At 46.8% G+C, this 24,332-nt stretch overlaps 2 protein-coding genes across 2 annotated transcripts; both read left to right on the top strand.

Annotated features, from left to right (window-relative positions):
- Positions 1–479: 479 nt before the first annotated feature.
- LOC119658813 (follicle cell protein 3C-1) lies at positions 480–1,282 on the top strand. Its single transcript, XM_038066536.1, has 3 exons — positions 480–612; positions 667–1,034; positions 1,100–1,282. Exons 1-3 carry the CDS (start codon positions 609–611, stop codon positions 1,280–1,282), a joined length of 555 nt encoding a protein of 184 aa, XP_037922464.1. The 5' UTR covers positions 480–608.
- Positions 1,283–17,641: 16,359 nt separating this feature from the next.
- Positions 17,642–18,853, top strand: LOC119658814 (armadillo repeat-containing protein 7). The gene is given in 4 exon segments (XM_038066537.1): positions 17,642–17,814; positions 17,875–18,042; positions 18,105–18,367; positions 18,370–18,853. Coding segments are annotated over 4 exon segments (996 nt in total). The 5' UTR covers positions 17,642–17,690; the 3' UTR covers positions 18,811–18,853.
- The last annotated feature ends 5,479 nt before the right edge of the window (positions 18,854–24,332 follow it).

The following is a 24,332-nucleotide window of genomic DNA, read 5'->3' as shown; positions in this document are numbered from 1 at the left end:
TGTGGAAATTTGAAAGCAAACACCATTTCCCTCGCATAACATTCATGTATATATATAAACAATGAAACCCGATTCTCAAATATATTGTGCGGATTATTTGAAATTCGTACTCCGGAAACTGTTGAAGGTCGCGTTTTTGCAAATCTTCATTATATTCTGAGAGAGGATCCAATTTAGCAAGTAGAAGCAAGGTCTTTTCAAAATATTTACAACAGCCCGGAAAATTGCCAGTAGTTGACGTCATGATCACAAGTTTGTGAAAAATTATTTTCCAAACAAAATGCTTCCGAATAACATCGTAGAAGACAATGCAAATATCAACCAATAACGTGCAGTGTTCATATTAAGTGCACAATCATAACCCAAACACCAAGAGATATGTCCACGGCTACCCAATACCTGGACTTTCATCACCTCTTCCGTGGTTTCCTAATCATAAACACAAAAGCGACTTTCTTCAGAAAGCAGCTGGCGTTCTGCTGACCTTTCATAAAATTACTACCAACTTGGAAATTGAATGCTCACTCCGAACACTATTAAATTGGCTCACTGCTGTGGCTGGATCACTGTTCTGAAAGGAAGCTAGTGCTCAGAAGACTACATTGACAATGGGTAAAGTATTCGCCAGATTTGAAAGAAAGTTATAAATATCTCATCTCGATTCAGGAATCTTAAGACAAGCAGTTCTCATTGGAACGATTGTGTTGATTGGAAGTAGATCGCTAGTATATGGTGCGCAGCAAACGCAACCTCCTGTTAGCAATGCCCTGGTACCGCCTGTTTTGTATCTAACCGAAACCACACCGTCTACACCAACCGTGACTCCTCGTCCCGGAAGACACCATGTACTAACTCCCCGACCGAAGAACAACACCATATATCCTTGCACATGTGGCGTATTTCTCTCCAGCCAGTTCAAGAAAGGAAGCACGGAGCCACCCAAAGGAGCACCAGTGGTGCGCCACGAACAGGACAAGGTTTTTCCTTGCACCCCGCTCGGGATTCGACAGTGTCAAAATAAATGCTTAGAAGCTGTGAGTCTTATGATCCTATGGATCCATTATTCAGCTGTGATTATCTTGAAACATTTTTTTTTCAGTTCGTCAAACATCTACCAAATGCTGGACCAATTTTATGCAGTACTATGGAACGGGATTGCCACAAAGAAAAGGCTTACTTGTTCGTTCAGAACTGCAAGCCAAATTGGGTGAATTCGAACCTGTCTAATGGGAAGGAGTATTGCTGCAAGGATGGAGTTCAATATCCATGTCCTCTTATTTAATGATCAGATCTCATAATAAATGTTTTCTTAGAAAATTTGTTTTTAATTTGCTTAAAATTGTTGCGCCTAATATATCCTTTGAAAGGGTTGGACTCTCAACCGCTTTCCAGGCTTTATATAGCTCCTACGACTTTTCTTTGATCGCAGTTTCTGTTGCGTTTATCGCACTCCAATTTGCTTTCGATCTCAGCATCCCCTCCACGAGATTATGAGGTCCAGCAACTCCGTTGAGTCGGACAATGGAATATAACATGCTCCGGGTTCTCGGGTGTAGCGACCCATTCGTGACTCTTCTAATCCGAAGCGATGCAAGTACTTCCTATATCCACCATGTCTTCTTCTTTTCGTTCGACCTATCTCTCAATACACGGGATTAATGGATGGGTCCAGCGGCTTTTTTCGGAATTATCCCACCGTTGCTGCCTTTTCCTGTACAGCTCCTTTCTAGTGGCTTTTCGTGGGTCACCTTCGCCAAATTCGCCTTCCTGCTCTGGTAGAAACAGTGTGCCTCAATCGAAGAAACTGAGGAGATGATCGAAGGGGTCATCCCCACAATGACAGACACTGCCTCACCGGACACCGTCCTATATGCGATGCACACCCACCCTCGATATGCCGAACTCACCCTTCTTTGGTTCACTGTGTTGTCCAATACTCCCGTCCAAACAGGATTTCACTACCCCTGCGATAAGCAGCCGCCGACTAGAATTTGGTCCTCCAATATTACGCATCATCCTTGCTAAAGACGAGGTAGCCTTTGCTGCCTTTTCGGGCGCATAGTCTAGGTGTCCCTCGAAGCTCAACTTGGCATCGATCATTACCCCCAGGAATCTAATGATCGATTTTAAAACAACGTCGTGATTACCAACCCAGATTTTGACAGTATTTTTTTCGCTGCGATTGGTAATAAGAACCGCCTCCGTCTTATTGTCCGCCAGGTCCACTTTCACCATTTGTAGCCATGCTTTGGTGGCAAGAACGGTTTCAATTACACGTCCTCTGGGTGTTCTGCAACTACTACCACCGCCAGGGTGGGTAAATCCAATCAACGTTGCTTCGTTTGGCACGTGAAGACCGAGCATTCCAGCATACATCATGTTCCACAGCATGAGCTCCAAAGAACATATCCCTTCGGCGAACGAAACGAAGATTGCTCAAACCTGAGGAGAAGAGGGAGAAGGGAATAATTCTCATCATCTTCGTAATTTTCTGGAAATTCCGAAATAGAGAGACGAAATAGCTGAGGCATAATAGATTGGTCTCTATAGTTTTCACCCCAGGCCCAGATTTTCTCTCTACAGCCCTGGAGGTAACGTTTGTGTATGGCAATTCTCGTTACACACCTCTCACAGAGGTAATGAAGGATAGTTTCCACCTGTGTGGAGATGCCAAATGGTCATGCTTATGCGAAAACCAGGTAGGGAGAAAACCCACCCGTGGAGAAAAATTGGCTATGGGAACCCCGAAATCAAAGCAAAAGTATGGAGGACGACAAAGGTTAATTTCTTTACAAGGTTTCGGAAACCCAGTACCGGCGGATTTTAGGAGTAGACAAGCGGGTACCCAGTCGTCGATATCTAGTGACCACAGTGCTGTACTACAAAAGATCTTAGTGGAGTGAAAATGAGATCCAGACTAGGTCCTCTTCACGAGAGTTCAAAACTTTGAAGGTCACTACCGAGGTCCGAGGACCCTTGCCCTAGGCAGTCGATATTTGTCGCGGGACCGCGATAGACCGCGTTGCCCCGAGCGAGCGCTGATCCGTCCGTGAATTCCGGGATCGGCTAAGCGTAGGTCAGGCCTCAGGGAACTGGGGTAGGGGCTGTGTCCCCGAGGGTATACCCGTTCTTGACTATTGCGGCCCGCTCCCTTGCACACGATGCGCTGGTACCTTTTTCATGGAGAATTATAAAAATTATAAAAAAAAACGACGAAACAACAGACAAGGAGGAAGAGCTGGGTGCGTTTGGGCGGAGCACAAAAATGCGTCGTTCACCGCAGCGATCAGTGAAAGAGGCAATGAGGGCTGATATACCCGATGAGACACCGGGGCGCCTAAATAAAGAGGAAGCCTCATCAAGTGGCGCGACTGACCGTGCGGAGATGGCAACTCCATTACCTTGCAGTGCCCCTGTTTTGGAAGTAAGCTCAGTGAGAAACGCTAGTCCTGAGCAGATGGATTTGGACACAAATCGAGTGGAAGTGCATTCCACTGTCCTCGCTAGAGCCGAAGAGGAAAGGCTCATCAGAAAGTGCGCAGCAGTGGTGAAACGTATGCGGTCAGCAACGTTCCTTCAGAGAAACGTCAGCAAAGGCGTCAAAAACGGGCTGATGGAACTGGAGGAACTACTGGATCGCATTTCCTTTTATAGACGCACGTGGAGAGCAGCGGAAGACGATTGTAGAGCAGAAACAGTCGCACTCCCCGCTGAGAATGCTGCTTGCGTCAAACGGATCGCAGATAGCCTCTGCAAAGTGAACAGGGGAAAAAGCGGAAAGAGGACGACGTGCCTGAAGGAGACTTTGTCGAAGTAGTCTCCAAGGCACAAAAAAAGAAGGCGAAAAAGGATAAAAAGAAACAACGGACTCCGTCGCCAGAGATACGTCTGTCCAAAATCCGCTACAGGATGAAACCCGAGGAGAACGGAGCAGAGGTGTCTTCGATACGGAAAACGAGGAGTGGTGGAGTTCTCGTCGAACTGGGCCCAAAGACGACCAAAAAAAGCACATTCTGCGAAGCGGTCAAGGGGCTATTGGGGGAGAAGGCTCTTGTTTCCAGCCTAGAACCCATGTGCTCTCTAGAAATACGGGATCTTGACTACCTCACAGAAAAGATCGAAGTAGAGGAGGCGCTAAAGCGTGAATGTCCAGAGGTAACCAATGCCCGGGTAGGTATTACCACTGTAAATGCTCGAGGCCAAAAACTTGCCGTGGTGGATGTCCCCGAGCAATATGCGAGGAAACTCCTTAACAGCGGAAGAATCAAAATCGGATGGGTAGTATGCAGGGTACGAATGCTGATAGTCCCCACCAAGTGCTACAGATGTCTGGACTATGGACACACGTCAGCAGCTTGCAAGGGTCCGGACAGGAGGACAGCATGCCGGAGATGCGACCAAGCGGGTCATCAGGCGAAGACTTGCAAGGAAAGCGAGAGTTGTGTTCTCTGCAGGGATCGTGGCGCGTCTGGCGAAAGCGTCGCACACACTGCGGGCTCGGGACGGTGTCCAATCTTCAGGGCGGAATCGGAGAGGGCTAGGGTGCGAACGCCATGATCCGCATTTTGCAAATTAACATGCACCGGAGTGCAACCGCTCACCAGTTGCTAGCACAGTTCGCTGCGGAAGTAAATGCTGATTAGCGAGCAATACCGAAACAAGGACCCGTCCTCATGGTATCTCGACTTATCGGGCACCGCTGCCATCTAGGTTCGGGACGACGTTCGACTTCGTGTTCTTGCCGAAGGCCGGGGGGACAGATTTGTCTGGATCCGGTGTTTAGGGATAACGTTTTTTAGCGTTTACCTGACGCCGAATGAGGCGATTCCGGACTTTCGGCGCCGGCTTGATGCTCTGGAGAACGCCGTTTCGAGCACGAAGGGACGAATCCTGGTTGGCGGTGATTTTAATGCCAGGGCTCTTGAATGGGGCATGCCTCAATCAGACTCCAGGGGGAAATGGATTCTGGAAATGGCGGCGAGAACCGGGCTCGTAATTTTAAACACCGGATCCACGCCAACGTTTCGGCGCCCAGGTTGTGAAGGAAGCATTCCCGACATCACTTTTGTGTCAGAATCTCTGGCATCATCGGTGGACGGGTGGCGAGTCCTAAAAGACTTCTCGGCAAGTGATCATCAGTACATTGCGTTCGAAGTGTTTGACGCTACTTGCCGGCGAGCACCAACACGACGTTCCCCCTGCGTGTGGAATGTCGCGAAGGTGAACATCGGAAGGTTCGTCGAAGCTCTTGGAGCAGGTAGGGCCGCGCTGGGGGGCACTCCGGGGGGTGGTGGTGTCGCAGCTGACACCGTCGTAAATTCAATGATGAACCTGATAACGACGGCGTGTGAGGCTTCCATGCCCCGGAGAGGCCCCAGGCGCGACAAGCCTTCTATGTACTGGTGGACGGCGGAAATTGCCGACCTACGGAAGGAGTGTCATAAGCTCCGCTGTTTGGCGCAACGTTTGTACGCCAACGAGGAGGCATGTGCCATAAAGGCACAATATAGATCAGCAAAAAGGAGACTGCGCAGCGCTATAAATAAAAGCAAAGCTCGCGGCTGGCAAAATCTTGTAAATGAGGTGAATGATGACCCGTGGGGACTTGGCTATAAGCTTGTCACTCGGAAAATCGGGGCTCTGCGGAAGCCCTGCATATTGAGCACCGACCAGATGGACCGCATTGTGCGGGCATTGTTCCCCAGACACCCTGTACGGGTTGATGTAAACAGCGCGGAAAGCGTCGTGGATTGCCTCCTTTTCACAATGGGAGAACTCGAAGAAGCGGTTCTCACTATGAAAAACAGGAAGGCGCCAGGTCCTGATGGCATCCCGGCGGAAGTTTACAAACTGGTGTTCCACCAACGGCCAGAATTGCTGCTCGAAGCGTTCAACGCGTGCTTGAAGGAGGGCATTTTTCCTTGTCGCTGGAAAGTGGCCAGACTCGCGTTGATCAGTAAGGGTAAAGGAGACCCGGAGCTCCCGTCTGCATACCGACCGCTGTGTATGCTTGACACGGCCGGAAAATTGCTCGAGAAGCTCATCAGGGGTAGACTCGCTGAAGCGATCTGTGCTGCCGGGGGCTTATCCGCAAGGCAGTTCGGGTTTAGAACAGGGAAATCTACAATGGATGCTGTTATGGAGGTCGTAGATGCGTTTAATCGAGCCGGGGCACACAGCCGCCGATCTCGACGGATAGTGCTCCTCATAACGCTTGATGTCAGAAATGCCTTCAATTCCGTAAAATGGACAGATATCCTAGGCACACTAGAGAACTCCTTTCACGTGCCAAGCTATCTCTTGCGGATATTGAGGGATTACCTGAAAGACCGCTCCCTGTTCTATGAGACGCTAGAGGGCCAGAGGAGGATGGAAATCACGTCGGGAGTAGCGCAGGGATCCATCCTAGGGCCGGACCTCTGGAACGCTTCCTACGATAGTCTGGTGAGACTGGATATGCCTAAAGAGTCGCGCCTGGTCGGTTATGCAGACGACGTTGCGGCACTTGTTGCCGGACGCACTGTTGAACAGGCGCAAAGCAGACTTGGCATATTGATGCGACGGGTAAGCGGATGGATGACTGCTCGCGGTTTCAACCTTGCGCTGGAAAAAACCGAAGTAGTCATCCTGACCAGAAGGAGAATCCCGACCTTGCGTCCCATATCGATCGGCGAGTTGACTATAGAGTCAAAATCAGTGATTAAATACCTTGGTTTAATGCTCGACTCGAAGATGAGCTTCTTCGAGCAAATCAAAGCAGCAGCGGACAGGACTACAGCAGGAGTCGCGGCCTTGAGTCGGCTAATGGCAAATGTCGGCGGCCCTATATCAACTAGGAGACGTCTCCTCATGGGAGCAACGCAGTCCGTCCTTCTCTATGGTGCGGAGGTATGGACTGATGCCCTTGACAAGGAGGTGCATCGTAAACGCCTCGCTCAAGTGCAGAGGCGGGGAGCTTTGCGAGTGGCGTCTGCTTATCGCACGGTCTCCGAACCCGCTGTGATGGTGATTGCGGGAGTGATCCCCATTGCCCTCCTTGCCAAGGAGCGCAAAGCTATCTACCGCCGTAAGAGCGAAAACTTAAGAGAAGTGGTTGCCCGTGAAGAACGTCAACGCAACCTTAACGAGTGGCAACTTTCTTGGCAAAATGTGCCAAGGGGCAGGTGGACTGCGCGGCTCATCGACAAATTAGATCCGTGGTTGAACAGAAAGCACGGTGAGATTGATTACTTCTTTACCCAACTTCTAAGTGGGCATGGACGTTTTCAGTCTTACCTGCACAGGGTTGGGAAGGCGCGATCTCCTGATTGTGTGTTCTGCAATAGAGTGGCGGATGACGCTGAACACACCTTTTTCTCTTGCGAGAGGTGGGACGGCCTCCGCCAGCAGCTTTATGCAGACACAGGGGAGCTCTCTCCAGATAACATTGTGCGAGAGATGCTGAAGAGCACTGGCAGCTGGAATCGTATTGCGCATTATGTTCGGGCTCTTCTTACTACGAAGAAGATTGAACTCGACCGGCAGAGGGATCGGACGGTAAGGGGTTCCCTGAACTAACAACTCCCTTCCTCCCCTCCCCTCCCGTTGGTGAAAGGAATTCCCTGACTTGAAGGCTCCCAAAAGCCGGGAGATCGGGAGGGCTAGCCCGAAGTAATGTGTCAAACGGTTCCAGGCTAGTTCTCTGATGACAGGGAGGTGTTTAGTTGGTAGTCCGCCAGCGTGCTGTTGCGGGAGTCCAACACTCTGTGCGTAAAAGCATTCACCTACCCTACTCCCAAAAAAAAAAAAAAAAAGGCAGTCGATATTTGTCGCGGGACATGGAAAGAAACTTGGATAGTCCTCGGGTCGACATGATTACTGTTGTTGTAAAAGACGGGCGTTTCTTTTACTAGGAGAACGATGTGATTTCATCAAGGAGAGACGGAATATCCACCATATTATCAAGGCTTTGATACGGCGCATTAGATTGTCCTATATTAGGGCGGTTAATGAGGAAAACGCCCAAGTATCATGTGGCAAAGTCACGCGGGAGGCACTGGTGACGCCTCATCAACATAAGGTAGGTGAGAACGCGTAAAAATGAAGTAGAGACGGAATACGTGAATTCCTGAGTACCCAGCAAGTGGCCAAGGAGAAAAAAGCCTCTTCGCCCAAGAAAGTTGAGCTGACGAAATTTATGGGTAATTCTTCGATTACGGCCTAAATCTTGACCAAAGGGGAAGAATCTACAGGTCGTGAATTAATGGACAAATAATAATAATAATAATCGTTGGCACAACAATCCATTGTGGATTAAGGCCTTGAAGTGTGTTAGAGCATTTCATTCAAGACTGTAACGGAACACTACAGGATACCCTATATGAGGCAATGTGGTCAGCATTGCGCTCGCCCGAGATTATTACCCGGATTTGACTCAGGTACTCATTCACACCTGAATCGACTGGTATCCGACGTCAAATCACGTTACAAATACCACTGTTACCAGTGAGATTTGAACGACGACCTTCCGTACGACAGCCTTGTTCTTTAATCACTCAGATATCCGGCATATAGAGGGGAGCTAAATTTTAGGACGAGGCAGTTCAAGACTTACCCTCACAAACCACTCGAGAGTCGGACGTAGACATGGCGATAATCTGCGAATCTTACTGAAATTACAGTGCTAAGTAAGTGAAAGACTCATCTAGCAACGGGACGGTATGAGCACGCAAATAGCAAGCCATTCAAGAAACAATGGTATTCTCGGGAGTCGATTTTGTAAGGGCAAACGTTAACGGTGAGCCTTTACGTTCCACCGAGGTCAACATTAATGCAATATGAGGGGATCCTAGACGGCTTAGTGTTGGACGCTCGAGACCGCAGCTCCAAAGTTATTGCTGGCGATTTTTACGCGTGGGCTTTGGTATGGGGAAGTTAAATGACGAACACTATGGGCCAAATTCTGCTTGAAATTGGGGAGCTGGGCATCGTACCAACCAACGTTGGGTGGGTGCCCATCTTCCAAGGATCGATCGTCGTTCTGAATTACCTCAACACCTCATTGGCGAGAGGGATGGTATAGCAGATGAGTGAAGGCTACACCAGCAGCGACCACCAGGCAATCCGGTCTCGGCTTTAGAAACGAAGGAGGGAACCTACCTATTGATGAAACCAAGCAATCTTACTGTTGAGAGGATCGTGTCTGCAAGCGAGGAAACTTTGCCAAAGGACCAGAAGTAAACCAGAACATCACCAGTCGGAGTTAGAATATTGAAATCTGCGAAGTAGTCTTTTAAGAAGGCAAATACGAATCTGCGGGGTGCTGCTTGCAAGGTTGTAATGAAAAGGTCCGTGGAAAAAAATCACCTCAAGTGACGTGTCCGCGACTCTTGTTTAAAATAATCGCAATCGTTTTCCCCACCAAGAAGAAACTGGATCTTAGCCAACAGTTCAAGACGAGGTCTTCCCAATTCCCGGGGTGACCGAGGAGGAACTACGAGAGATCAATGGCCAAATTGGGAATTAGACAGGATTCTGAAAAAAGCCCTGACGTTGGCTGTTAGTAAGGCCGAGTGGTTTATAAGCACATTTGAATCGTGCATGGTGGAAGGAGTGTTTCTGTCCAGTGGAAAAGCAGGGGGTAGTTCTGCTATCCAAGCCTCAAAAATCACCTGGCGTACCCTCTTCATATCGCCCTATCTGTCTTTTAGACACTATGGGGAAGATGCTGGAGAGGATGATATAGAACAGGCTGCTTGCGTTCGTCGAGCTAGCGAGTGGTCTATCGGAGCGGCAGTATGGGTTTCGTAGAGTACGACCCACTGTCAATGCTATGCGGTGGTGACGCTGGATGTCACGAATGGCTTTAACTCGGTCAACTGCGATTTTATTAAAGGCACTCTGGCTAAACTGGATATCACTGGTTAATTAGCTCGAGGTTACCTCTCGGAGATATTTCTTTGGTACGAGACGGAAGACGCGTCGTCCGCGTTGGAACTACCATCATCAAAACATATCGGCCAACTTAAAAGTGGATCATTTGAGTTCCAGCGGTTTTTTCTTCGCATGAATACAACCCTATTCTAATTGGCATTCCCCACTAGAGTAGTTTTTCGAAGGTGGGATATATTGTTATTTGTTCTGCTCCACTTTCGTGGAGACAGCACAGATCGCTGTGAGACACCCGTGGAGATAATATGGTCCTTGAATCAATTATTAGTGTCATATCATATCCGTTTTCCCCAGGTAACTGTCGGCAATGCCGACCAATTAACTGGAAATATCAGTCGTCGCTAGTAACTTCCGATTCCATTGCAGTTAGCCCAGTTTGATGCATGGTGGAACTACTAACACAATACACCCTGCGCCGTTACTCACGGAAAAACACCATGAGACGCATAACCCTCTATATATTGTCTTTCTGGATCGCACGATGACAAGCCATTTGAACGCTTCACCAAGTGGCAGACAGTCACTCTCCTGTCAAAGAAATCCGCTGGATAGTCAAGAGAGCTAAAGCGATGATACATTTAATAGAAATTATTAAAGAACTTGCAAATGAAAGGATGAAGCAACTAGAGTTCTTCTCATGAGCGGAACATTGGAGCGAGCACTCATACCCGATGAGTGAAAACATCCTATTATTCTAAGGCAGTCGCATTTGGCCGATCTGCTTATTAAACAGGCCCACAAAGATAATCAGCATTACGGAGCCAGGATTACAATGTCCATCGTATAGAAAACATACTGCATCCTCAGCAGAGGATGAAAAAGTGAACTAGGACATGTGGCTGGTGTGTCAGCACAAGGATGACGCCGTATGTCCGAAGCGGATTCCTCGATCGAATTAGACCATCAGGGACTTTTGAAAAAGTTAGTAAGGATTTTTGTGGGCCATTCCAGGTTAAGGTTTCCAGTCTTCAAACTCCAAAAATCATGAAGATTTATATTTTTTTCATTTGTGGAGCTACAAAGGCTGGACTGGGTGGACTTTCCCACAAAATACCTTTCAGAGGTTTATAAGCAGGAGAGGACAGCCCGCGAGCGTTCGTTCCGATAATGGAACAAATTTATAACAGGCCTCAAAATTGGGTAGAAAGGCCTGGGCAAGGTGGTAACCGAGTGCTAAGAAGATATGGTTCAATATCAAATTGTGCCGCAACACGTTTGATCCACGAGCCAGGCACTTTCAAGGGCTTTTCGAAGCCAGCCAGGCAATACTGGATATCCGGCTGTTGCATTCATTATCCAATAATAATCAGGATTGGCAGGTGTTAACCCCTACCCAATTTATAATTCAGAGAAGCCTTTCATCGCCCCCGCTTAGCGAAAGACTTCGTGAAAATCTTCCGGCAACTAAGATGTGACTTCAGATCCAGGACTAGCATAGATATTTCTGGGCCAAGTTCGATGCTCACTATTTGAATTACATGCAAAAGTGGAAAAATTTTTGAAAAGCAAGTGTCTCCTGGAATGTGGAATGATGAAGAAAGGTGATGACTGTCTGTTGAGCTGGAAGATGGGACGAGTACTGAAGTTTACCAGACCATAAAAGTATAGTTCGACAAGTAGTAAAAAAAAAGAAGTAGATAAAATGAATCCCTTTGTCCACACGTCCACCCCGCGTTATCTACCCTCATTATCTTCTTTGGTCCTGCCGACCTAGCAGGAATCCAGAGACTTCCCAAAGAAGGAAATAAACCTTCAAGCAGATGTACGACCGCATACCATACAAACTAATTAGGTATGCTTTCCCGCAGCACCTAGTACCGGAAGAGCTCCTGCGCTAGGTTAAATTACTCTACTTCGATCTGAAGAATAAAGTTGGAAATATGGAAGGTACCTCTGTCGATGTTCATCAAGGAAATGCCCGTTCAACATTTCTCTTTGCTGTTATTATAGATGTTGTCAACCGCGACATCCAACGTACAGCGCCCTATACAGATGATGTTTTTTTAGTATCCCAAAAAAACAAAACTGATCTCGAGCAACTTGTCAAAAAGTCGTATAATCGCATCATGAGACTGAATCTGATTAAGACCATTTTTTTGATAATTGAACCCAAAAAGACAAGTGCTAACTCTGTCAATGACAGCGTCCCATCAAAAACTAAGTAATTTAAATATCTTGGACCAATGCTATCACCCAATAGTGAACTGCATTACCAAGTGGTTTCCACAACTAGGGTTTTTTGGTGCTATTATAGAACCATCAACGTCCCTCTCAAATCCAGTTTTGAGTACTAGCCGACTATCAAAGCCAATTAACGGCACCTCGCCGAAATGGAAGCAAAGATGCTACATTAGATCAGTCGCAAACTCGCCATGGTTATATCCGCAATAAGGAAATCGGGAAAATTGCCAGAGTGGTGTCTTCGATGGTATGGACACGTAATTCCTACTAACTCAGTTGCCAAGATTGGTCTGAACCGAAGGAAGTTGATAGGAAACGAAGAAACAACGATGACTTGATACGCTGGATGGTGATTTGAAAGCCATGCGACTCCATTCAGATCAAGGCTTTGACCCAGTAAACTGACGAAACCGATCAAGGCGGGCCGACCCTTCTTCTGAACAGGACAAAGGCTAGATAAAACTAGTTGATCTAGCTTTATGCAGTCCATACTGCCGATCAGAAAGGCTTTCTTGGCTCTCAATACCTATGAGGGGAGGCAATTCATTATAGATCACCCCTAGCAATATGTGGGCCTATAGACGGATGGACTGGAGGTTTATAGGATTTAGGCAACAGAATAAATTTCTGCCGCTCCCAGAATGTGCCAAATGACCCCACGTACATTCACTTCTCGGACTTCATCTCGAGCTTCAGGAGCTTATTCAGTATGCCATCTAGGCTCGAAGCTTTGCTATCCTCCATTTCACTGAACAGTTTTGTCATTTCTTTCCCCGCTGAGCAGAATTTCTCTTGCTCTGCTGGATAGCCAGCTTGATGCTATATACTATATATTATATATTATAGGCGCCTATCCCTTTCCCCACGCCTCCTTTTTGTTTAGCTGTAGGTCGATAGCAGTACGGTTAGGTATCCGTTGGATTGCCTGTGTTGCTGTTGGGAAAATTGGTTGACATTGTGCTTGTCCCATTATAAACTCAGACAACCCTTATATTTTTGCTTCAAGCTGTATAATGCTTGTTCCTCCGGAGCAGGGCTCTGTTCTCTAAGGATCCCGGCCAAGTGACACCTAAGCTTTATTTTTTGCTACTTTTGACATTGACGGTTATCTAAGAGTTGAGAAGTTTCTTTGTGGCGGGCACCTATGCGTGTGATCCAGGTACTTTTTACACTGGAATATTAGGTGGGTAACTTTTCTCAATACTTTTATTTCAACCATCATATTGAGGATTGCTCTTAAGGGAGGAATCTGCATTATGAAGCTAGTTTTAGGGGACTGGCGCTAAGTAATTTTAAATATACTATTTACATAGCGTTGCAAGATTACCTAAGGACATGGAGCGACTACTTCCTGGAAGCTTGAGCTTGAGACTGAACTCAATAATCACTCGAGTCTACACTCATAAAATCTGAAGGAACAGGAATTTCGCGTTGCAGCGCACTCTGGGATAGTTGAGCTATCTATCTGTGCAATAATAACAAGTCGGGAAACCGGAAGCTCGGCGCTTCAGATATGAAAGGTTTTGTTTGCTTCTTTGGTGAGTATATTTGAGTGCATAACTATCCCATATTGATATTGATATTTAATCGCAGTAAATTTACACGGGGTGGTCAAAGGGTAGTATAGGTCCCAGGGTGAAACGTGGATTGGTACCCACGATGGAGCATAAAACCTGGGAAATGCCTGCTGAACCAACACCAACAGCTCTACTACCAAACCCTATCTCCACCTCCACGTGGTGACCGCTGGGAGCTCTTTTTTAACGAAAAGCTGCAGACGGAGAAGGATGAAGGCGAGTCTTCCGCGCTAAAAACGGGACAAATTGTACCAACTGGTCCTCCAGGTTTGGGGGTTGGGTAGGGCTGACAACCCTACACGGAAAACAACTTGTTACGAAGTCACGAAAGGAGCCTCGGACAGGACGGATTTTAAAACGACGGACCCGGCAACAACAACGGAATAACGATTTGCGCATTTTCTCATGGAACTCCCTGTACAGAGATGAAGCTGATGAGCAGCTAGCCGATACCCTGTCCCAATATAGGGCTGATGTAACAGCGTTACAGGAGATGCGATGGACAGGGACCGGTTTCCTGGAGAAGAGCCACTACACCATATATTATAGCGGTCATCCAGTAAACCATGTGCTCGGAATAGGTTATTTAGTCAGCCAAAAAATGAAACCTGCTGTTATCGGCTTTGAAAACATAAGCGAACGGCTATGCACTCTGCGCTTGCAAAGCAAGTTTAGAAATATAAGCCTCATAAACGTTCACGCCCCTACAGAGGAGACTGCAGAGTCGGAGAAGGATATCTTCTACGAGGCAGTAGAACGAACCCTCGAAGCCTGTCCCAGATATGATATCAAAATCATACTTGGGGATTTTAACAGCCAAGTAGGGAAGGAGCCCGTATTCAGGCGATACGTTGGCTCCCATAGCTTACACGAAAAAACAAATGATAACGGACTGCGGACTATTCAATTAGCAGGGTCACACGAAATGGTTGTTGGAAGTACCTGGTTTGCGCGGAAAGCTGTCCACAAACATACGTGGGCCTCTCCAGACGGGACCACTTTCAACCAAATTGACCTCGTGTCGATCGAACGCCGCCACCTCTCAGTCTTGATGAATGTCGGAACATATAGGGGGCCAATATAGACTCGGATCACTATCTCGTTGGCATGGTGCTCCGAGCTCGAATAACAATACCACCTAGAATCCCCTGTGACAATCAGGTCAGAGTGAACACTGAAGCCATCCACAAGACAACCCTCCGCGACACCTATAAGAGGGAAATGGATGCCGCAATAACCGCAGTCAACAGAGGACCTGGAGATGAAGCATCAACAAATGATCTTCACAATCACCTGAAGAACGTTATCATGGATACGGCCACAAACATACTTGACCCCAGCCGCAAAAGGATTCGGAACGGCTGGTTTGACGATGAATGTAAGCTAGTAACGGAACGGAAGAATTCCGCATACCGAGTAATGTTGCATTCTCAAAGAACGCGGACACGCGCAGGGACTTATCACGAACTCCGTCGAGCGGAGAAGCGACTTCACAGACGGAAAAAGGAAGCCTGGGAGAACCAACAAGTCTATGAACTAGAAAAGTACAGGGAGCAACCGCACCAGGCGCGGAAGTTTGACCAACAAGTCAGCAGGATGAAGCCTTATACACTCGATGCTCATCCTGCCGAGACAAAGAGGGAAATCTGATTTCCGACAGAATGGGCACATTAGAGCGATGGGTTGAGTACTTTGATGAGTTACTGAACAACCAGAAAATCGGCGAGTTGGAGGTCCCGCCAACTGAAGACGACGGACAAATACTGCCACCACCAAGTTTAGGAGAAACAGTCCGGGCAATTCATCGGCTAAAAAATCATAAGTCGCCAGGAGCCGATGGAATTACAGCCGAATTGGTTAAATATGGAGGCAACCAGTTACACCAAGTGGTTCATCAACTTGTGCTCAAGGTATGGGACAGCGAATCAATGCCTGACGATTGGCAACGAGGCATTATCTGTCTCATACATAAAAAGGGAGATATCACACAGTGCAACAATTATAGAGGTATCACGTTGCTGAGTACCATCTATAAGATATTCTCCACTATCTTGCTAGGCCGGATAGCCCCATACGCCCAGAACATCATTGGCCCATACCAAAGAGGCTTCACTCCAGGCAAATCAGCAACAGATCAGATTTTCTCCTTGCAGCAAGCGATGGAAAAACTGTTGGAATATGGACAACAGTTGCACCATCTGTTCATCGACTTTAAAGCCGCCTATGACAGCATAGCCAGGGTAAAACTGTACACGACCATGAGAGAATTCGGTATCCCGACGAAATTAATAAGACTGACTAGGCTGACTTTGACCAATGTACGAGGCTAGATAAAAGCAGCAGGATCACTCTCAAGACCATTCGACATCAACAACGGTCTACGACAAGGGGATGCGCTATCATGCGTCCTCTTTAACCTGGCCCTCGAGAAAGTGATCCGTGATACTGAGGTAAATGCAAGAGGTACGATCCTCTTCAAGTCCACCCAATTACTGGCCTATGCTGACGATATCGACATCATGGGAAGAACCACCCGAGACGTACAAACTGCCTTCATCCAGATCGAGCAGGCGGCGCGAGATCTTGGGCTGCACATCAATGAAGGCAAGACAAAATATATGGTGGCAACGTCAGCACCGAAGACGAATCAACCAACAACACCAAACCGCACTGGTCAAACACGAAGAAGAATAAGGATAGGAGAATACAACTTTGAGACCGTTGACAATTTCTCCTATCTAGGGTCGAAAATCACAACCGATAACAACTACGATGATGAAATCCGCGCACGGTTGTTGTCAGCCAACAGAGCCTATTTCAGCTTACAAAGACTGCTTCGCTCGAAATGTCTCACCATAGGGTCAAAGTTCTTACTGTACAAGACTATGATCTTGCCAGTCCTCATGTATTCCTCAGAAACTTGGGTTCGTAGCAAGAAAAATTGCGAACTCTTGGCCGCGTTCGAGAGAAGAATCCTCCGAAGAATTTTCGGCCCCCTACATGAGGATGGACGATTCCGTAGCCTACACAATGACGAAATCTATGAGCGATACCATGACCGTCCGATTGTGGATAAAATCCGGCTCAATAGGTTACGGTGGGCGGGTCACTTAATCCGTATGGATGAGGATGATCCCACCCGAAAAGTCTATAAGGGCAATATCTATGGTAGAAAAAGAAGACGAGACAGACCCTGCCTAAGATGGAGCGATGGCGTGGGTCAGGACGCCATACAGCTTTTATGGATATCGAATTGGTGGACCTCGGCGCAAAACCGGGATGTTTGGAGTTCCTTATTAAGACAGGCCTAGACCGGATACCGGTTGTTGCGCCGTTGATGATGATGATGAAATTTACACGGTAAAATCGACTTTGAGCTACTGTAACTTTGTTAGTAATATTATGACTTTGATCAAACTTGAGGATAATATGCTTCATATTATATTCTATACTACCACAAACTTTTTTAAATCTAGGATAAACTTAAGGGGGGTTTCTACTCAATTTCCCCCAAAAAATGGTAATGTACTATTATTAACTTAATTTGAGCATATATCGTTATGGAGAGTATTTTGAAGCCTAGGCACCATATATTTTTTTCAGATTTTTTGGTTGGGTAGTTTTTGAGATTGAGTCCGTTAAAGAAATCATCACTGTCCACCCCTCCCACTCCCCGCCTTACTAGCAAATGTCAAAACTAAGCCCGACGGAAAAGTACTAATCGGGACCTTTCATTTGATACAGAACATGACTATGTTCGGCGAAAAAAAAATGTATACCCCCTTTTGCATGTGCGGGGACCCCCTTTAATCTCAACGTAGAAGGATATTACTTCCTGGACGTCTAACTTTTATGAGGGCTCTGTGGTTACTGCGACTCCGAACTACTTCCGAAATGTTAATCAACAGATGTCACCCTGGTCGGTGTGAAGCTTGAAAGTGACAGTCAGCTGTTTGGTGCTACGATAGTTTGTTTACAAAGTTACGAGCTTCGTCGTAATGAATGAGTGACCGGATAATGTTTTCAACCAAAGAACGGCTTCGAAGGAGAACCCCTGCGGCTGGCATAGATCGAGAAGAATACATCGAACATCTGGTAGAAGAGTTCCACACCACTACAAACGTAGGTGAGCTAGCTGACTAGTTTTTACAAGCAATGAAATGAACATTTCCCATTACAATTTCAGAAGCCCAGGAGCAAGTTTCAGCTAATTTAGCAAACTTTGCGTACGACCCAGTGAATTATCCTTTTTTAAAGAAGAGCTCTTGCTTGGAGTTATTTATACAAACCCTTTCCCTGCCCAATGATAAACTAGTGCTGCACGGCATAGCGGGCATTTGCAACTTGTGCCTGGGTAAGTTGCTAATGGAGTCCTAAAAGGCATAGAGAATCTGATATTAACCTTACGCATTTCAGATGAGTATTTCGAAAGCGTGATACTAGCACCTACGAATTTAGCGGCGATAACCGCACTTCTACCAAAAGACAATACGGAAATTGTTCTCCAAGCATTAGCCACGCTAACTTTGCTAACCACCCCCAAAACCAAAGAGCAAATTTGCATACCCAAAGTGGTTAGGGACATCCAAAGACTGAGGGAGTCTAAACATATCCCGATCAAAAGACTGGCCTCCGTTTTCATAGAAGACAACTGCACCAAAACTGAAATTATCCAATTATGAAGCTCCTGCAAAACATTAGAAAAAACCTCTCGCAATCCATCAGGCAATTCTGTACAGTTGAGCAGTTCCGGGTAGGAGATGAAGTCACTGTCGTGAAACGAATAACGCAAAAAGAAGTGGACGATTTTGCACGCCTTACGGGAGACACGAATCCAATTCACACGACTCAAGTTCCGGAAAGCAAAAGGGTAGTTCATGGTGCCCTTCTGAATGGACTTGTCTCCGGAGTGATTGGCACGCGATTGCCTGGACCAGGAACCGTAGTATTATCACAAAAATTACATTTCCTACGAAAGTGTTATGTCAACGAAGAGGTCGAGATTTGTGTGAGACTCGTAGAGAACAGAAAAATTATGCGAGTCCAGTTCGAATGCCAGCAGGAAGGGGAAATTGTCTTCAAAGGGGATGCCCGGCTAATGATGACACATTTTAGATTGTAATGAGTAGTTTACTGAGTGATGTTTTATAAAGGATAGACAAACAGATTTGCAGTTTTATTTGCTCTCCATGCTTATCATCTTTCTGCAAAATCCGGAGGTTCCGACCTGATTCGTTGAGGATGTGTTTTTGTTGGGGGATGCATAATGTCTTAACCAGTGGTTCGGTCAGTGTAACAGGCCTGGGACTGGAGCTGATTGTGATTGAATATGATGACTGACTTTCCAAATCATGATCAAATTATCACTATCACAGGGTTAGGGATTATTCTTCCGCTCTTCACATTTTTGTGGTAGTAACTACCCCATGGGCCCTCCAAATCTACTTGAGAGAAAGGGAGGGATGCGTCAGTCTTTTTTCTCATGTGTGCACGAAGGTAAGAAACTTGAAAGGGCTCACGCTCCTCGCAACGCTTGAACCAGGTTTCTTATCTTCATATGCTAAATCCTACCTGATCTCTCTTGGTGACAGGCCCCACGACAGGTCGACCAAGAAAGTGCATAGAATGTCGTTACAAACATGATGATCGGATTGAGTCACAAGCCTCGGAGAAATGCTAGGGCGTCCACTTCAGTCGACGCGGCAGGACGGGCCCCGGTCCTGTCGAGAAATGGGCAAGGGTTCTTGACGCATAGACGGCGTCAGGACGTAAGCAACTTAGTCCGCACACAACGAACAAAACAAATACGTGTCTGCACGCTAAATGTTGGTACTCTAACTGGAAAAACGGAGGAACTCGCAAGAGCCCTTCGGAAAAGGTGCATTGACATCTGCGCTCTGCAAGAAACCCGATGGTCTGGTGCCAAAAGCTGCGACATTGAACGCGAACGCGGTAAAAATGGCTACAAACTTCTCTATTTTGGTAACCCACACACTCAATATGGTGTTGGCATTGCCATCTCAGAGGGTTTCCGTGATGCCATTAAAGAAGTCGAACGATTTGATGATCGGCTGATGAAGCTCACCATTATATCAGCTGATCGCACTATTCACTTCTTCACCGCGTATGCACCACAGACAGGTCGACCTGATGCCGAGAAAGATGCCTTCTGGCAACTTCTCGATGAAAAGACTTGTCACGTGCCTGCTGACGATTACATAATCATTGCCGGCGACCTTAATGGTCATGTGGGTGAAAAGGCAGACGGTGACAGGTGCCATGGGGGAAAGGGGTTCGGAGTGCGCAATGAAGGTGGCGAGCGTATAATCGATTTTGCGGACACCCATGACCTTGTACTTATGAATACATGGTTCATCAAACGATTGTCTCATCTTCCCACATTTTATAGTAGGAACAATAAAACGCAAATCGACTATATTCTCATAAGACGCCAACACTTTACCACTGTCACTGATTGCAAAGTCGTTCCCTATGAGACCATCGCACCTCAACATCGGCCGTTGATTGCTGTCCTGCGAATTAAGCCACCGATAAAACAGCGTGAGGAACGCACTGGCCCGCCGCGCATTAAATGGTGGCGATTTGGTGAGAAGGAAGTAGAAACGGTCTCACTCATACAATTGCCAACCATTACGACTGTGGAAGAATCATGGAACCAAATGAAAGACACGATCCACAAAGCGGCCTCTGCAACCCTCGGGGTCACCAAGCCGGGTAACCGAGATACTTGGCTTTGGAATGATGATGTTGAAATGAAGGTCCGTGAAAAGAAACGCCTCTACCACAAATTTCTCGACGATAAAACACCTGCTAATTGGCAAATTTATAAGAATGCTAACCGGGAAGCAAAGAAAGCGGTCGCTGTCACCCGAGCAAACCATTTCAAAAATCTTTACGATAAACTGGACACTCGGGATGGCGAGAGAGATCTTTATCGACTTGCTAAAAGCCGTGATGAACGCACACAGGATATCGAACATTTCTGTTGTGTTAATGATAATAACGGTACTTTGCTTACCAACCGTCGGGCCGCAACGGATAGATGGCGAGAATACTTCGAGCAGATTTCAACTGAAGAATTTGCTCATCCTCCACTTCCGCAATCATTGCCGACATTTGGAGCAGTTCCACCAGTCAGCGCACCTGAAGTCGAGGAGGCAATAAAACAAATGAAATCGGGGAAAGCAACAGGACCTGACGACATGGCATCTGAGCTCTGGAAAGCGAAGAGCTGGGACCCAACACTGTGGCTCAATGAATTTTTTAACCGGGTTATTCAGGAAGGAAGAACACCATCTGACTGGCAAGAAAGTACCACTGTTCCAATATGGAAAAAGAAAGGTAGCCCAGCAGAATGTTCAAATTACCGTCCGATCCGGTTACTTTCCCATACCATGAAGATTTTTGAACGCATTTTTGACAACCGTATTCGCGAAATCGTTGAAATAACCGTGAATCAAGCCGGATTTGTCAAGAACTGCGGAACTACTGACGCAATACACGCTGCGCGGTTACTCATGGAGAAACACCGTGAGAAGCATCGCCCTCTTTACATTGCCTTTCTGGATCTAGAGAAAACGTTTGACCGTGTACCACACGAACTCATCTGGTATGCTTTACGACAACACTTCGTGCCTGAAGAGCTCGTGCGCTGGGTTCAATTGCTCTACCACGATCCGAAAAGTAAAGTTCGAAGTATGGCGGGTGTATCAAAACCGCTTCGTGTCTCTGTTGGTGTTCATCAAGGAAGTGCCCTCTCACCACTCCTCTTTGTCCTTGTAATGGACACCGTCACACGGGATATCCAACGTCCAGTGCCCTACACACTGCTTTATGCAGATGATGTTTTCCTAGCATCTGATAGCAAAAATGATCTCGAGCAACTTGTTCAAAAATGGAATGATCGCCTCATGCAACACGGACTCAGATTGAATTTAAACAAAACTGAATTTTTGACGACCGATCCCCATGAAACAGGCACAATCACTGTCAGCGGCAGTGATCTGCCCAGAACTGAGCGATTTAAATACCTCGGGTCAACGCTATCAGCCAATGGAGAACTGCGTTATGAAATTGCTTCACGCATTAACGCAACCTGGATGAAGTGGCGTTCCACAACTGGTGTCCTTTGTGATCGACGTATCAACGAACGTCTCAAATCTAAAATTTACCGCAATGTCGTCCATCCAGTCGCTCTCTATGGTTCTGAGTGTTGGCCGACCATAAAAGACAATGAACGGCGTCTTGCGGTAATGGAGACAAAGATGCTACGTTGGACTAGTGGCGTCACACGTTTAGATCACATCCGAAATGAGGATATCCGCGATCGTTATGGGGTTGCACCGATCGTGGAAAAGTTGCGAGAGAGGCATCTTCGATGGTATGGTCACGCAGTTCGTGCAAACGAGAATTCACTTGCCAAGATTGGTCTGAACATCGAAGTCGATGGTAAACGACCAAAAGGCAGACCTAAGCAACGGTGGCTTGATACGCTGGATGGGGATTTGAAAGCCTCGAGATTGCACCCAGATCAGGCATTCGATAGAGCCAAATGGCGAAGCCGATCACGACGAGTCGACCCCGCTTGTGAACGGGACAAAGGCTGAAGAAAAAGAAGATTGCGACATTGAAACATAACGTGCTCTGGATCCTCTTGCGTTCCACAGCATACAGAACAATTCGGCGAATCATCCAGCACAAAACCATGTAGATACTGCCAGTGGCAAGCACCGTGTCCACGAGGAATTGGATAGCGTGGTAATCGGGTTTACCACAATTCCCCTCAAGCGATACCCTATTGTTGGAAACGAGCCAGTACTTCCACCGACCTTTCGGAGAATGGACCCATTTGCGTCGCCAGAGGTCATGCGACATTCATTTCATTCAACATGGACTGGGATCATGGCCGTCACCGCCAGTACTGTCTCATCTCACCTGCTCCATTCTCCAACTAAAAGCAATCTTCTACGATGTTTCAGCACGCGAACACTCCACCAAATGCTGCGGTGGTAGCAGCTGCCGTTTGGCATGCATACCTTAGGTGACCCCTAAAGTTCAATTTACATCAGTTATCACCCCTACGTACTTAATAACCAGCTTGGAGACCATCGTATGTCCACCGACTTCCAGCTTCACCCTGTTTTTCTTTCTTCTTCGCATAATTGTTTTGCGAATAGTAGTTGTCTGTGTGTCTCCTCGCGATTGCCTCGCGGGCCTCTGGTAAAACCTCCTTAGCCGAAAGCATGCGGCTCGCAAACTCGCGATTTCTTTGTTCCACCAACAGGTAGTTTGCCTTACGTTGCTGGAGAACACTCACACATAATAGCATCACTTACTGCCTCATTGGGTGATTTGGGTGACTTTTTCTATGGCCATACCATTCAAGGATACATCCGTCTCGAGCCCCGTGGATATTGTGCCTCCTTGAAAGCTTTTACCGTCCATCCGGTAGTCTGTGGGAGCTCGATTTGCCCTCACTGATCGCTGTACATGCAGTTCTCGTCAACTTGTCAAATAATTCTTCTGACGAAAGCGGCGCTCACATATGTCAGGTTCATTACAGATCCCAAGCCCCTTCCTTTGAATAAATATGAGGTCCCAGCATTCGTTCGGATGAAACCTTCCTCCAGATGCGCCATTATTTCCTGGAAGGTTTGTTCGCCGCAAGCCCATAGCCCTGTTTATTTCATTTGTTCCTTGGTTCAAATTCCACCAGTGTGGTTTCGATATGGCTCGCTAATTATGGCTTTACTGATATTTTCTCGTGAATTGTTTGAGCCACCTAGCAATGATTGGGATTAATTTTTATCAACCTCATATGCAGTTCTTGCTAATGTAGCTCACCGCTCCGCATCTTCTGCATTGCTTCGACTTATCATTCGCGATATGACCGAAGCCAAGGCATTGTTTTATTGCCACCTGCTCCCTAAGACGACTTACTCTTCCTGCTGCCAACAGCTTGAGCACTGCTTCCACGAGTTACTACAGTATAAATGGTCGTCCAACACTTAGGCCCCTCACGGGATGAGATAAATCCCGTTCAGGCTGATAATATTTACTGTTAAGCTGGGAATATGCAATGCAATATCCACTGCTCCAATGTGAGCAGAAGACTCCAATGTGAGCAGAAGATTGGAAATTCGAACAGGGTGATTGCCTGTGGTTCAGAACGAGGAACGTTTGAATAGTGCAGTGTTACGCACCAACGGAGGGTCCGATACAGAGGAAAGTTTCTAGGAACAGCTTAATAGTCTTGTGTAGGCTTCATAAAAGTAACATTGCGATCGTGATGGATGATCTGAATGCCAAGGTGACAACTTATTCCGACGTGTCAAGAAAATATGATGATGAGGATTATGGCGGGAAAAATGGTGAGAGGTTTGTAGATAGTGTAACTTCCACTGCCTCCTCATTGGCGGCACACTGTTCCAACAAGAAAACTGCCACACGGTTAAATAGTTTAGCTGACCGTTTCATTCTTCAGGACGGAGGCAAACTTATCCATAAGTTGATGGCGTATTCAGAACCACTCTATCCTCAAACAAACAAAAATTGACGACAGTTCCAAATAGACGAGACATTGGGATCAGGCTCGAACGGGAGCCTCACTTGCTTGTCTCTACG

This window comes from Hermetia illucens, chromosome 6 (genome assembly GCF_905115235.1).
Source record: "Hermetia illucens chromosome 6, iHerIll2.2.curated.20191125, whole genome shotgun sequence".
Lineage (NCBI taxonomy): Eukaryota > Metazoa > Arthropoda > Insecta > Diptera > Stratiomyidae > Hermetia > Hermetia illucens.
This window is presented reverse-complemented; position numbering and strand designations above follow the sequence as displayed.